At 32.0% G+C, this 15,177-nt stretch overlaps 1 protein-coding gene across 2 annotated transcripts; it reads left to right on the forward strand.

The window, feature by feature from the left end:
• The first annotated feature begins 8,481 nt into the window (after positions 1-8,481).
• LOC104218768 (inositol-tetrakisphosphate 1-kinase 3-like) lies at positions 8,482-14,752 on the forward strand. Of its 2 annotated transcripts, none has more exons than XM_009769344.2 (10): positions 8,482-9,152; positions 10,301-10,382; positions 10,625-10,657; positions 11,316-11,436; positions 11,622-11,714; positions 11,948-12,055; positions 12,150-12,326; positions 13,751-13,806; positions 13,935-14,019; positions 14,140-14,752. In XM_009769344.2, the coding sequence occupies exons 1-10, from the start codon at positions 8,962-8,964 to the stop codon at positions 14,208-14,210; spliced, it is 1,017 nt and encodes a 338-aa protein (XP_009767646.1). In that variant the 5' UTR covers positions 8,482-8,961; the 3' UTR covers positions 14,211-14,752. The 2 variants fall into 2 exon arrangements, with proteins under 2 accessions (XP_009767646.1, XP_009767647.1); XM_009769345.2 differs by lacking the exon at positions 8,482-9,152 and adding an exon at positions 9,695-9,751.
• The last annotated feature ends 425 nt before the right edge of the window (positions 14,753-15,177 follow it).

The raw sequence follows: 15,177 nt of genomic DNA on the forward strand, positions 1-15,177 counted from the left end.
GCCGCGTCTGCCTTCGTCTTCTTCGTCGAGCTCAAGCTTGAGCTCGACATCCATGGTCGCCACTCCTTCATTAAGCTTTCCGCCATGGCTGCTTCTGCTACGCCCAGCTCCAGCATCATTGCACCTTAACGTCAAGAGGATGTTCTGGACAGAATTGTCGCACCATCTCTGTTGATTTTCTTTGATTTCAGTTTGAGTTTCGAAGTGATAAAATTCAAATGAGTGGAAGGTGACGAATTAGCGGGTGTTCGTTTGAATGTTCGGGGTTTTGAGAGTTTGTTTCAGTGCTCATTTGTATTATTCTTCGAACATCAAATTAATTGGAGCAGTCGTTCGTCCGGGCACATTCAAGTGATTTTGGTGCGATAATCGTTTCCGGACAGATTTGTTTTCATTCAAGTTCATCGTTGTTCATTTCCGGTTAGTTGGTTTTGAGTTTTACATTTTGTCCGTATTTTTTTTTTGATATTCTCAAATCTAAAATCGGAATTTTTTTGTTTTGTTTCGTGTTCATTGTTTTGTTAATTTTTCAGTTTGTTTCATGTTTGTTTTATTGTTCTTGTTTGTTGTTTAGGTAGAAATTGTTAGTTTAATATTTGCTAGATTCAAATTGAAATTTAATTAATTATTTCTTCAATTTGTTTCATGCGTTTTATGTATTTTTCAGAAATTGTTAATGTTGTTAGATTCAAGTTTAAATTCATAATTGTTTCTTCTTCGGCTTTGTTTTGTTATTTGTCTAAAAGAATGTAGTTGTAATAGGGAAATATGTTGGTTTAATCATTTGAATCTGTCATGTTTTGTTGTTTAAGTTGATTTAATTCATGTTCATCTTGGTTTGAAGTTCATTTTAATCCAGTTGATTTAACATGAGTTTATGTTTTGGTTTTTGATTTGTTGATTTAGTTTGAATCATGTATTGTGTTGTTAATATTGTTGTTTCCTTGCTCATCAATTTTTGGTCTAAGTTAACTAGGATCGATTCCCAATATGGTTAATTCATTCACATTAGTTGATGTTGTTCATCTGTGTTCATATGAGTTGTTGTTAAAATTGTTTAAAAATTGGTCATATTGGCTATATTTTGGTTGAGTTTGATTAATTGATTTGTTATAGCTGATGGGGGTAGTTTGGTAAATTGCAGTACATTCGGGGGTAAAATGGTAATTGCAATAAGGTCGGAGGGGTAGTTTGGTAATTGAACATTTTTGAATAATTCTTTATGTTAAGCATGATGGACAAAATGTAATGGGGGTGTGGGTGATATAGTTGTTTAATATAAATGGGGGACAAGACAAAATATAGTGGAGGGGAATATGGTAATTGTTTATGGTAAGCATGTGGGACAAGATGTAATGGTTTGGTTTGATATATTAGTTTAATGTAGTGGGGGATGAGTGAGAAGATAATGGGTTTGGTAGGAGAAAGTGGTTGATTTTAATTGATTAAAGGGTTTGGGATGAGAAATAAATAGAGGTCTTGAATCAGATTTTAAGGGAAGGAGAGAATAAGAGAGAGAAAAAAAAAGAGATGAATTTTTAAGAGAGAAAGAAAAATTCCGAAAAATATTTAAACTTTCAAATAAAAAAAAACTAAAAAAAAATCTTCTGCTTTCTTTCATTGTTTGAAATCAGCATTAATTGTTTTTGTTTCATCGAAACTTGAAGTTTTTGTTTTGGGATTACTACTCCACCGGTTTGCAAACTCGGTTCCTGGGTTGTTACTGTTGCTGGACTGTTGTTGTTGTGCTGTATTGTTATTACTGCTGTTGATTCTCATCTTCATCTTCTTTTGTTTCCAATACCAGGTACACGACTGTAATACTAGCTATTGCAAGCTAATAATGCGGAAGCATGAATACATATGAAGAATGAAATTTTGAAATTTTAATTTCGTTTTTCTTTGTTCCTTTTGTTGATTGTATTTAAGCTATTTCATGTATTACTGAATAATAATTGGAATAAGAAAAAATATCATAAGTTAGTCTTTAATGAATCGGTTTGGCAAAACGGGTTAATTCACTAGTTATGAAGGTTTCAAGATTATCAACAGTAGGTTAATCACGAATAAGTAGCTAAATTTAGCTAAGGCATGAATTTAAATTAAATTTCGTAAATTAGGCATTAAGGCATGATTTGAGTTCAAGCAAGATTAGAAGAACGTTTAAGCCTAATAAACTTTCTAATAAGCTTTAGTAATTATGGTTAAATCTAGTTTCAAATGGTTGTGAATAATTAATCTCAATAATTTTTTTTATAACAATGCTGAGTTGTATTTGATTCTTTTGGATATTAGTTGTCGAATTTTTATTTTATTTATAATTTCGAAAATTTGAGTAAAATTCCTTTTTCATCGATATTTGTATTAATCTAGCACTTACCATGCCATGTTTTCTTAAAATAATAAAAAAAGCTAATAATTAATTAGGATTTTCTTTCTTTATTTTAAAGACTAATTTTTATAGAAAAATGTAGTCGCTTTAAGATTTGTCCATTTAAAATAAATGAGATGAACCTCGCTTAATAAAATGTATAGATTGCGGGGCCCTCAATTGTACATTTAATTGCTTAGAATTTGGGAGGAGCCGTTTTAGCAAATTTCAGGGTCCTACCCAAAATAATGATACGCTAGTCGCTTTAGGCGCGTACTTAATAATGTTATCTTCTTAAACTCGGGTGTGTATTTCATGCGACCCAAATCCAAATCCCAAAACATTGAATAAAAATACGTTCCGGATCGCGGGTGCATTTTATGTGACGCAATCCAAAGACATGTTTTTAAACGATGTTCACATTCTTGTAAAAATAATAATAACAATTATGAAAGCGGTAAAAAGATAAAATTTGCACATAAGTTCATATTTGTATAAAATCAGATAATCAAGCCGAATATAACAGTTGAGCGACCGTGCTAGAACCACGGAACTCGGGAATGCCTAACACCTTCTCCCGGGTTAACAGAATTCCTTATCCGGATTTCTGGTACGCAGACTGTAATATGGAGTCATTCTTTTCCTCGATTCGGGATTAAAATTGGTGACTTGGGACACCCTAAATCTCCCAAGTGGCGACTCTGAAATAAACAAACAAATCCCGTTTCGATTGTTCTTTAATTGGAAAAAACTCCTTCACCCCTCGCGGGGGCGAAAAAAGGAGGTGTGACAATATGTATATTGTATCTATATATTGATTCACTCATAGATTTTCTTCTATATTAGCTAGAAATATGGAGATAAAAATTAATTAAACCAACTATAATAGGAAAAATAAAAATTATAGAGATACGTAAATTGAGATAACCTATGGCTATTTATATTTTGAAGAAATATAAAATATAAAAACAAAAATAAAATTTACTTAAGATATTAACGATTTATTGAGTTTAAAATTTTAATAAATTCCAGCAGCAAAATAAGGTAAAAAATATTTTAATAACAAGAATAATAAAGTCATATTAATATTGATAAATCGGGCAAATAAATATTTTATACGTAAATATTACTACAACATTTAGATATAATGTGTTCAAACAATTAAGAAAATATATTTTTATGATTAATATTTGAATTGAGTGCAATTAGTTTAAGTTTGAAAGCATAACATAAATTTTTGAAAATGCAATCCAATTTAGAAAATAGAATGATAAAAAATATTTGAATTTGAGATGAGAAAGTTATTTAATTTTTATCTATATTATATTAGAATGATTGTGATTGAAATATATATTAAATTCGAACAAGCTAATAAAAATCCACATGACAATGTAATAATATTAGGAATTGAATAATATAATGTCAAAAATAAAGACTAATTAGAGAAAAAACAAAAATTCAGATTTTTTATCATAGAGAAAAAGGGTAAAACTAATTTAAATTTGATATAAAAAAGTCTTTTATATTGTGATAAGAAAAGTCATAATATGGGTAAGTCCACGTAACTCAAGTCTAATATACAAAATCAAAAACTTAAAATATTGAATAAATAAAAATAAATTAGAGATAATGCGAGGATATTTATAAATCATAATTTTAGAAAATAAAATAAAGTAAATATACAATACTTAAAAATATTATAAAAATTTAAAATTTTCAAGCAATATTTTTAAATCAAAATAAATATTTATTTTATGATTAAGAAATTATATATTTATCTATATTATATTAAAGAATAGTAGTTGATAATGATATTAAATAAAGTTACAAGTTAATGAAAAGCCACATAAAACATAATAAGACTATATATCAGATTAAAAAATAGCAAAATTACGTTAAATTATAAAAAATTTACGATTCGAAATGAAAGGGAAAGACTATTTGAATTTGAGATTAGAAAGTTCTTAAAACTATGACGAGAATGCTCAAACTATGGATAATACCACAAAATTGAAGTTTTATTTACGAAAAATAAAATAAAAAAATAAAAAAATAAAATTTAGAAATAAAAAATAAATTTCTATATAGGTAATTTTACTAATAAAAATTAAAAATTAAATTTGTATCTTAAAAATAAAAAAGAAAGAAAATTTACATAAATAAATAATATGACAGTGAAAATATTGCTACAATATTCATATATAATGTGTTTAAAATAATTAACAAATATTTGTTTATGATTAAAATAAAATTTTAAAAATAAAAAATAAAATTTTAATATAGGTAATTTTACTAATAAAAATTAAATTAAATTTGTATCTTGAAGCTAAAAAAGAAAGAAAATTTAACTGCATCTAATACAAAAATAATTATAAGAGAACTCAATACATTTGGAACATAATAATCAAATAACTTAATTCAAAGTTACAATTTAAAATAAAATATGATATTATTTTGGTTATAGGCGAAACATTAATATAAAAACTAATTAAAATATTGTAGTAGGGAAGAGAATGTATAAAAAATAAAGGTAGTGTGAGGATATTTATACTTTAAATTAATTTAAAAATAAAAAAATTTAATAATTAAGATATATTTTAAAATATTACTTATAAATTTAAATGATTAAAATTTTTCGAATAAGAGGTTACAAGCATAAAAATATACCAGATTTCAAGAATAAAACAATTATATTTATTAAAGACTATTAAAGGGTAATAAGCAAGACATTAATTTAATTATTAAGCTAATAAAAAATTATATGATAGTATAATAACATTAAATATTACAATAATAAAATAACTATAAGAAAAGAACAAAAAAATGCATAAAATGATGTGATAAATAAGACATATTTGACTTTAAAATAAAAAGAAAGTGATAATAAGAATTTTGTTAAAATAATATTATTTAATGTGCTCAAACAAGCCAGATCACAATATGACATGTTTAGTATTCTTTAATATTGACAGCGAAACGAAATGCAATTATTAAAATTAAGGGTTATGCTACTACATATATATATATATATATATATATATATATATATATATATATATATATAGGTTGTCTGCTACGAGATTTGAACAATAATTGTGTATCCTGCTTCATAATTAATATCTAATGTTATATAATTTTTATCTCAGAGGTTTATATTTAAGGTTATTCGCACATGATTCAAATAACCTATATCATAATTTGACATGATTTTTATCCGCGTATCGCGCGGGTACTAATACTAATTCTAGTTTAAAATAACTTAAGCTCCAAATATGATTGTGGAAGACGTCATTAAGCATTTGAAAATGTGATTGGCAACTAACTACCTTCTAAAACAATAACAAACATTCACCCTCTAATCTTATCATTATATTTGCACCGGATATGATCGAGTGATCAATTAATTGGGTGCAAACTTTGAACAACAAAGTTTTTGTTTTTCTAAACTCTTAACATTATTATACTTGTACTTAGGGATGTATATAGGCCGGTTGGTTCGGATTTTACAATTATCAAACCAAATTAATTGTGTCGGGTTATTAAATATAAAAACCAAACCAAAATAATAAAAATCGGGGTTTTCACTCTCGGGTTTTCTCGCGTTATTCGAGTTTTTTTCCGGTAAAATCTTCTTAGAACAAAACATATAAATTATGCTCCAAATATTTCTTTAGTCCTAGTAAGATGCAACTATATAAAGTATTTTCCAAGAAAACAATACAAAATATGAGATATGTCATGGCATTATCCTAAAATATTCAACAATAAAGACAATAAAATTATGTAATATAAATATTGCTAATTAAAAAGCCATAATAAAAATAAACATAATCTAAAAGTACTAAGTCATGCTAAAATAAGTAGACTAATAAGGGAGTATTAATTACATGATTAAACGCTAAAGAAATAATAAAAATAGAATTATGCATTTTTATCTGAATTATTACAAAACAAAAAATAGATATTCAATATATTCTCGTTCGTAGTATTGAATTGAATATCTTTTATTGGCATTAGTATTGATTTGATTTTGGTTTGGGCTTTTGTTAGCACTATTTAATATAAAAATTGCACGAGGCGATATATTTGTTTGCCCCCATTTAACTTATACTAATTTTTTTTAAAAGTTTTAACTTGTACTCACTTTATAAACAACTTCAACCCCCTTTCTCCTCCTCTTTCTCCTCCAAACGAATTTATCTTTCCAGTACGAAATGAATCTCTCTTTCCCTCTGCTTCTTTGATTCTAAGTATTTTTCCCACTTATTTTCATCCTCTTTTGATGGTAAAAGTAATTTTACCCTTATCTTCTAGAACGAATAGTGTTCTCTTTCCCATAAATTCTTATCTAAAAGAAGTTCTTCTTCTGATTTGGGATAATTGATTTGTATTTGCCTCTTTTGGGACTCAGTTAAATTTACTAGACAACGTGCTCTTAGGCTGATGCTTTCTGAATTGTTTCCAAGGAATACTTCTATCATATGTTCTGCCCTTTCTTCCTCTTTTTTCCTTTGCTTCTCCTCCTCCTCCGGAATCAAACAACTATTTTTCTTCTCCGGATCCGACAATTCTACCATTTCGATAATTCGACGTAGCTGAAGTTCTTTAGCGAAGTTCGCCAGTTACAAATAAAAACTTTAGCTCTAGAGCTGAAGTTCGCCAGTTACAAACAAAAACTTCAGCTCTAAAGCTGAAGTTCGACGGTTACAAAATAAAATCTTCAGCTCTAGAGCTGAAGTTCGCCAGTTACAAAAACAAAAACTTCAGCTCTGCCAGTTACAAAACAAAAACTTCAGCTCTAGAGCTGAAGTTCGTCAGTTACAAAAACAAAAACTTCAGCAATTACAAACAAAAATTTCAGCAAATAGAGAACAAAACTTCAGCTACTATGCTTAAGTTCAGCAATTACAAACAAAAATTTCAGCACACTTGGTTCAACACACTTGCTACTTCAGTCCCGTCTAATAGAATGCTGAAGTTTTGTGTGATTGTCTTTGCTACTTCAGCCCTGTATGCTGAAGTTACGCGAAAAAGTAGGTACGCTTGCAATTTTTTTTGCAAAGCGGGCACAAGTTAAAACGTGACTCAAAAAGCGGGTATAGATGCAAATTATGAACATTCAAAAGTTCTAAGTCTAACCTTGAAATAATACCTCAAAAGATAAAATTATGAAATCTTTTAAGAAATATATATAAATTACATCACAATAATTATATCTATATATTAAATATATCTAAAATTTCTATATATGTAATGTTAGGGTAGTTTGGTTTCGGTTTGACTTTCTTTAGTTAAAACCAAACCAATGGGTTTTTTTCCCAACACCAAACCAAATCAATTATGGTCGGGTTTTTTTTCCCAACACCAAACCAAATCAAACCAAATCATAGTCGGATTTTTTTCTCGGTTTGACTCGGATTATCGGATTGGTGCGATTTATCGGTTTCCTTTGTACAGCCCTACTTGTACTAGTCGAAGGTAACAAATACAATAATATAACCAAGATGAGCATAAGCTGGTACGATACCATCGACATGAAAAAGAGAAAGAGAATCTTATCATTATTTTTTGTTAGAGCATAAACATTAAAAACTGAAATGCATTTTACTTTATTTGGATGTGTCCTAAAGCAATTTACATTTCTCTTTTCCCCCTATACCTATGTTAATACAAATTGATCAGGGTACTACAGATATAAAAAGAATCTAATCATCATCTTTTATTACAGTAAAATAGCAGGTGCACTAATCATCATCTATGAGTGGGGTCCAGGGACGGACCATAAAAATCTACTGTATTCAATTTTATACTGTATTTCTGCAAGAGATTATTTTCACGGCAACAACCCGTGACCTCTTGGTCACATGACAGATACTTCACTGGCTAAGCCAAGACTTCATCTTTTATTAGAGTAAACATTAAAAACATGTGTACTGAAATGCATTTTACTTTAGTTGGATGAGTCCTAAAGCAATTTACACTTTCTTTTTATCCCTTTCTTTTTGGACCATTTTGGTCAAAAACTCCTCTGGTTGCCTATAAAAGACCACCATCCACTTGTTGCGTTACAACATTCTAGTATTCACTACTGTAACACCGTATCTCATATCTCTACTTCGTGTGTGTGCCGTCTCTCTCTCTCTCCTTCTCTCTGTATGTATATACGTACACAAACATATATATGTGTGTGTGAGTGTGTGTAACCGGCTGTTCCGTTTCACCCTCTTTCTCTCTTTGAAATCCAGCCCCTTTTGAAAAACAACTTTCAGATTACGCCAACTCAAAAGTAAAGTAAATCAACATTTCAAGAATCGTGCATAATCTAAAAAGTGATTTTATCTTCTCTGTTTTTTTATTACTGAGATTAGCTTTTTATCTTTTTCGTTTTTGGGTCATCTGGGATTTAGTTTTCTTGAAGAAAGATTGAATCTTTCTTGTTTTGGGTCATCTGGGATTAAGTTTTCCTTGAAAAAGATTGAACTTTTCCTGTTTTTGGTTGTGTGGGATTAGATTTTGTGAAGTGGAGTGTTGAGAAATTTGTCATAAATACATAAATTTTGGTGTAAAAGGAAGGTGTTTTTTTAGGGGGGATGAAGATGGTGAGGGGTGAAAATGTAGTGGGGTATGAGGGGGAGGTAGAGGAAGAGGAAGAGGAAAAGGAAATGGAAATGGGAATGGTGGGGTCTCCTCAACAACAGATGAAGTTGGTGGTGGTAGGCTATGCTCTTACATCCAAGAAAACTAAGAGCTTTTTGCAGCCCAAGCTTGTAGGTCTAGCTAGGTAATTAATTCATTCATATCTTCCTCTCTTTTTTTTTGTTTGTTTTGTAAATCATGACATAACTCTAGAGAAATTTGCCAATATTTGTTGAATTGCAATTACATTGGCTGTTTCTGTAAGAAATTAAAATAAGTAGAGGTGGATACATGATGTAGAATAGGTGCATTCCAAGTAGGTACAATCCAGTAACATACTCCCTATGTTTCAATTTGTTTCCAATAGTTTGACTCGTCACAAAGTTTAAGAAAGAAATGAATACTTTTAAAAGTTGTGATCCAAAACATGCCATAACATTTTGTATGGTATAAAAGCTTCTCATTTAGAAAATATAAAAATGTGTCATTCTTCTGTAACGGTCTGATAAGAAAATATTGCCAAACAAGGTGGAGGAAGTATATAGTTTTGTACATATATGGGTAGAGTGGAAAGTTGTGGATTGGGTAGAATCTCATATTCTATAAATATCCTGTTTTTGAATGCTTCAAATCTCTGCTTTTCTGATTGGCGGATCTAACTCTTTTATATCAGGTTCAGTGGAATTGCCTTTTTTAGGGTCAGACCTTCTACACATATGAATTCATGTGTGTATACATATACATGTACGTATATTATGTGTGTCTGTATATATGGTTTTGATATGTTGGCATATATGTGTATGTGTGTGTATATATTTTTACATGTATATGTATATGCACGTATAAAATACACTGCACCAACTTGTTGCTGGAATTGTTAACATGTTCAAAGAACTGCAACGTCTAATGAGAAAGCACCAACTTGTATATGCACGTATAAAATACACTGCACCAACTTGTTGCTGGAAATGTTAACATGTTCAAAGAACTGCAACTTCTAATGAGAAAGCACGGATTAACTGGAACTAGAAATGATTATACATACTGATAGACTTCATCGAAATTATACTTACTGATAGATTGCGATTGATTCAATAGATTGCGATTGATTCAATTCTTTTTAAACTATGCTATTACTTATATGGTTTTTCTTTTGCTCATTTTTTTGGATGGACTTGTGTTGTTCTAGTCTCACACTATTATCAATGCAAATTCAGATATAGCGATTTGTTTGGTAAATTTATCACTTTTCCATCGCAATCATGTGGCTAACCATGATCCTGCATTATGTAGGAACAAGGGAATACTATTTGTTGCTATAGATCAGAGCAGACCCCTTTCAGATCAAGGTCCTTTTGACATTGTGCTCCACAAGGTTAGTTCATTGTACTCTCGCTGATGTTCCTTCATGCACTTTTTCTTGGGTTATATCTATCTTTTCTGTTTATTTGCACGTATGTATCCCATTAGTTTCTGCCCAGGGAAAGTCGCCAGTGATATTTTCTTCACTGTTCCTGTCCTAAAATGTATGAGCTTACTTCAAAAAGTGCTAGTTCTTTTTGGTAGATGTTTGCTTATTATTTGTATATAAACTTTTTGTGCTCTTCTTCATTGCAGTTGTCAGGAAGCAAGTGGAGCCGTATTCTTGAGGTTAGTTCATATCAAAAGCTTTCTTTGTCTGCATTAGTTACAGAATCCTGTATATAACAGCTTTTCTTCTTTATAAATAGAATCCTGTAGATAGCAGTTGATATGTGTTATTACAACAAATTTGTAGATACATTAGGGGGCAATATTTTTGGCAGTGATTGGTGGGCGACCGGCTGATTTTTGCTTGTACTTATTCCCATCACACATAAGCTGCAGACTGGTTGCACTTTCCACCATTATGAATCATGACTTGATAATTAAGGTTGAAGACTTGTGCTTCCAGCCAAGTTGGAATCTTTCTCTTTTATAGGCTGTTAGCTGGTTTATTGGAGAGGATTCTTGGCTTCATGAAGTGATTCCTTTTCCCAAAGCTGATTGTGAATTCTTATATTAGCCTCCATTTCAAAAAAGAATCCTTATATTAGCTTTACGAGGAGAGAATTTACCTACGTTATCAAAAGATGAGAGGGTTTTCCTAATTAATATTTTTAAATGTTTGTTATTTATAGTGCAGCTTTGGTCTTATGTTATCTGTCTAGAATAACTTTCTTTCATTTGCTTTCTCCGTTAGATCCTCTGATCAGTTTAGTTTAAAGGAGTGCATATGGAAACTCCTTGTGAATTCTTCTCCTAACCACTTTACTTTTTCAATGGATAGGATTATAGACAAACACATCCACATGTCGCGGTCCTTGACCCTCCAGATGCCATAGAGCAGGTATATAATCGCCAATACATGCTTGAAGATGTTGCAGACCTGAATTTGTCAGACAGCTATGGTAAATTTTTCTATTTTGTATATAACCTGCGATAACTGTTGTTATGAACTTACGATAAGCTATATGCAGTTGCTGCATTATTCTAAAAAGGGTCGTCTGTTGATTAGTTGTGTGCACAAAGATAGTCAATTTACAGTTCTGTAGATACTGAAACAATGAGTAACATGTTTTTGACTGCATAACAGGCACAGTTGGTGTTCCGAGGCAGTTGGTAATAGAGACTGATCCTTCATCCATCTCAGATGCAGTGAATAAAGCTGGTCTTGCACTACCTCTTGGTATGTCTTTATTTGGTTGTTGCATATTTACGATTGCTCAGCTGATCTATAGCCAGTTCTTGGAACTTCCATAACTCTTATAAGCTTATATCCTCGGCGAAGGTAGGGGCTAGCCATCGGATCTTTACTAGCTGTGGATACAAATCTATGAATAAAATGGGAGGCAGCATAGGGATAGACTAATTGTTTTTGCGGCTGTTCTTTTATCTGAATGAAGTTGTTTATTTTCTCAGTAGCGAAGCCTTTGGTTGCAAAGTCACATGAGTTGTCCCTGGCCTATGATACACTCTCTCTTCAGAAACTTGAACCCCCGCTTGTTCTGCAGGAATTTATCAATCATGGTATGTATTCATTTTCAGGTTATATTTGTTTTTCTCATGTGTAGTTTTGACTGAATTAGTGAGGTGGTGATTCTTTGTAAATTTATGCCTGTAGGAGGTGTGCTCTTTAAGGTTTTTATTGTTGGGGAAGCTGTTAAAGTTGTCAGGCGTTTCAGTTTACCTGATGTTAGCAAGCGCGAGCTGTCAAAAAGTGCTGGGGTTTTCCATTTCCCTAGAGTTTCGTGTGTTGCAGCCTCTGCAGAGGAAGCTGATTTAGACCCTTGTGTTGGCGGTAAGCTATTTTTTCCATATGAATTTAATTACATTGTATTATACATATTGGAATATATCTAGTGCGCTTTAGATATATAGGACACCTACTGGAACATAGATATGGCTCCCTCTTTGTTGCATAAAGCATATAAATTTTTTAAACATTTGATTCCTTGTTTGCAAACAAGTGGAGGACTTCAAAGATTCCTCATCCATCTAATAGAACTGTCATCCATCTTTGAGGCCAATTTAGCAAGACATCCAAAGAGTACAATTTGAATGTTTAATAAATATTCACACACCTCGAGTGTGCTACGACTTTTAGAGATAGTATGGTGTATCTAAAAGGTCAAAATTAAAAAGCACGTCATACTGTAGGAAGAGACACTCAATATCTAATAGCTACTGTTTTCGTGCTACTATCTATTTTTGCACATAGCTGCCAATAGGGTTGAGATAATACCTTGCAAAGGTATCAGACTATCAGTTAATGGATGAAATTGCAAAATTACATGAGGAATAGAAAAGGACTTAGTTAATTCTGTTATGTGGACTGGGAAAAAAGACGGGTTGATCTACATACCACAAGAATAGAACTTTGATAGACTAATTTTGGAAGAAGAGTCTTGGTCTAAGTACCGGGAGAGAGGATAACCACTGAATCAGTTGGCTTAGCTCTGAAAGCTAAGTGATGAGAATCTTTCTTCACACGTTTCCAAAATTTCTCGTAAACTGATTGAGCTGCTGATTGCTCTAGTCACCTAATCTTGTTGACTTGATTAAATCGTAGAATTTTTATGTTATTTCTCACATAAACCCTTCTCAGTTTTGCCCCTAAATCAATTTCTAGTCACATAGCTTCAGAACAATTGTGCGAAGCGTCTACGTAATTTTATTTGGGATTAATCTGACATTCACTACGGTTGTCATTTAACTAAAACAATTGTCGTTATGTGAGATTTACATGGGGCTCCTCTCTTATTTGCATTATGAGAAACATACATAGGATGGAAAAGTAGATGTAAATTCTCTACTCTTTGGTATACTTCCTGTATACGGGAGTTCTCTCCCTTTTGATTAATACAATTTACCTTATCCAAAAAAAAAAGGATGGAAAAGTATATGGAGAAGGAAACATTCTCAAACGATCTCAGCTATCTGCGTAGCTGCAATGCTATTGCTAACCAAATTACCTTTAAGCTCTTAATTATGTGCTTTCTGACCTACTCTCTAGTATATTTAACATCGCCTTAGTTGGATAGACCATTGATCTGCTATTAACCTTGGTCAATACTAGGCTTTTCTGGCTTTGAACGCCTATATTTACTCTGGTCTTGCATGCTGTGGGATGCTTTTATCACCAATTTCTACTTGTAGGGCTTGTAATTTTTTGATGCAAAAGTGTCAGAATGGTGTTAACTTATCTGTATTTATCCTCTGCAGAGCTTCCTCCTCGACCATTACTTGAGAGGCTTGCTAGGGAACTTCGTCGTAGACTGGTATTTCTCTGTTCATTTTCTCGCTTTTCCATAAGGAATAATAATAAAGGGAGCGACTGCTTTGGCTTCCTGTACATGCTCTTTGTTCTTATCTGTAAGTTCTTGTTCCATTGCAATGTGTCGTCCAGGGTCTCAGGCTCTTCAACTTGGATATAATTAGAGAGCATGGCACTAAAGACCGCTATTACGTGATAGATATCAATTACTTTCCCGGTAAGTTGCGTCTTCATCAGCGGACTTACCTTTTCCTTGGCATATACTGGTTTGGTTTAACATTATCCACCATTCCTTGAAACCAATGATTGTGACGATTCTTTGCTATATAAACTTCAGGTTACGGGAAAATGCCAGAATATGAGCACATATTTACAGATTTTCTCCTGAACCTGATGAAGCAGAAATGAGAAGGAAATCCTCCGCAATTACAACTCAAATGTAGCAAAAAAGAGGATATCATCCAGTCAGGAGAAAACTTACATGAGTGCAGTGCCTAAAAGCTGTTCGAAGAAGCGGTCAGAGAAGCAGGAAAAGAAGTTGCAACAACTCTCTGAAACTGCTGGCTGAAGGTTGCTCCTTGGGAACCTTGCCCCCGTTACACAATTCCGACATCCATGCCTGGGCTCCACTTTTTTGTTTTAATATTCAAAATTTTAGGCCATTTTGTTCTTTCTTGTTGTTGGGTGGGTTTATCACAGGGGAAAGACATACTGTGTCTGCATTCTCCTAGGGGTGATCTTTGGTTGGTAGTGGACTGAAGAAGTTGAGTCCCTGATAAATGTTTTGTGAAGAGTGAATGTATCTAAAGTACAAACAGTTTTGCTGCCAATCCACCTTGTAAAAATGCCTTTCTTGGTAGGAATATGCACTCTGTACCTTTTTGCTCTTTTCCGACTTCGCTTTTCGGATAACTGAAAAAATGTATATGTTATATACAAATTTGTACAAATTTCTGGTGCGGGCTAGAAGTGAAAATACCCCTAATCCTAACCCATTTCTGGTGCGGGCTAGAAGTGAAAATACCCCTAATCCTAACCCGCCAAAATACGGGGTGAAACCAATCACTGTTGCTGATAACATGGATAAGTTGTTTATACGACTGGTTGCATTACATTGATTGTGTGAAAAGTTATTGTGGTGATCAGTGTAAATACATTAAATACAATTAGAATTCTTTCGTTTATCAAAAATATTTGTTAAAATTCAAATTCTAATAGATCTATAACGATCTATGATTCATTACTAATTAAACATGATCTGTTACAATCTCTTCTTTGATGATCCCTTTAACTCATGTACTAGAATAGTGAGTGATTTGATAGGAGAATAGAATGAGGTACCTGAGGCCGAAGTATGGCCCAAAGTATGATCAAA

The sequence above is a fragment of the Nicotiana sylvestris genome, chromosome 10 (assembly GCF_000393655.2).
Source record: "Nicotiana sylvestris chromosome 10, ASM39365v2, whole genome shotgun sequence".
Taxonomy (NCBI): domain Eukaryota; kingdom Viridiplantae; phylum Streptophyta; class Magnoliopsida; order Solanales; family Solanaceae; genus Nicotiana; species Nicotiana sylvestris.

What these genes read in the sequence shown, in the direction of transcription:
- LOC104218768 (XM_009769344.2), top strand. Translation starts at nt 8,962, where the DNA reads ATGAAGATGGTGAGGGGTGAAAATGTAGTGGGGTATGAGGGGGAGGTA. An exon ending in TGGTCTTGCACTACCTCTTG is followed by an intron (nt 11,715 to 11,947) that starts GTATGTCTTTAT and finishes TTATTTTCTCAG; the next exon opens with TAGCGAAGCCTTTGGTTGCA. An exon ending in GCAGGAATTTATCAATCATG is followed by an intron (nt 12,056 to 12,149) that starts GTATGTATTCAT and finishes TTATGCCTGTAG; the next exon opens with GAGGTGTGCTCTTTAAGGTT.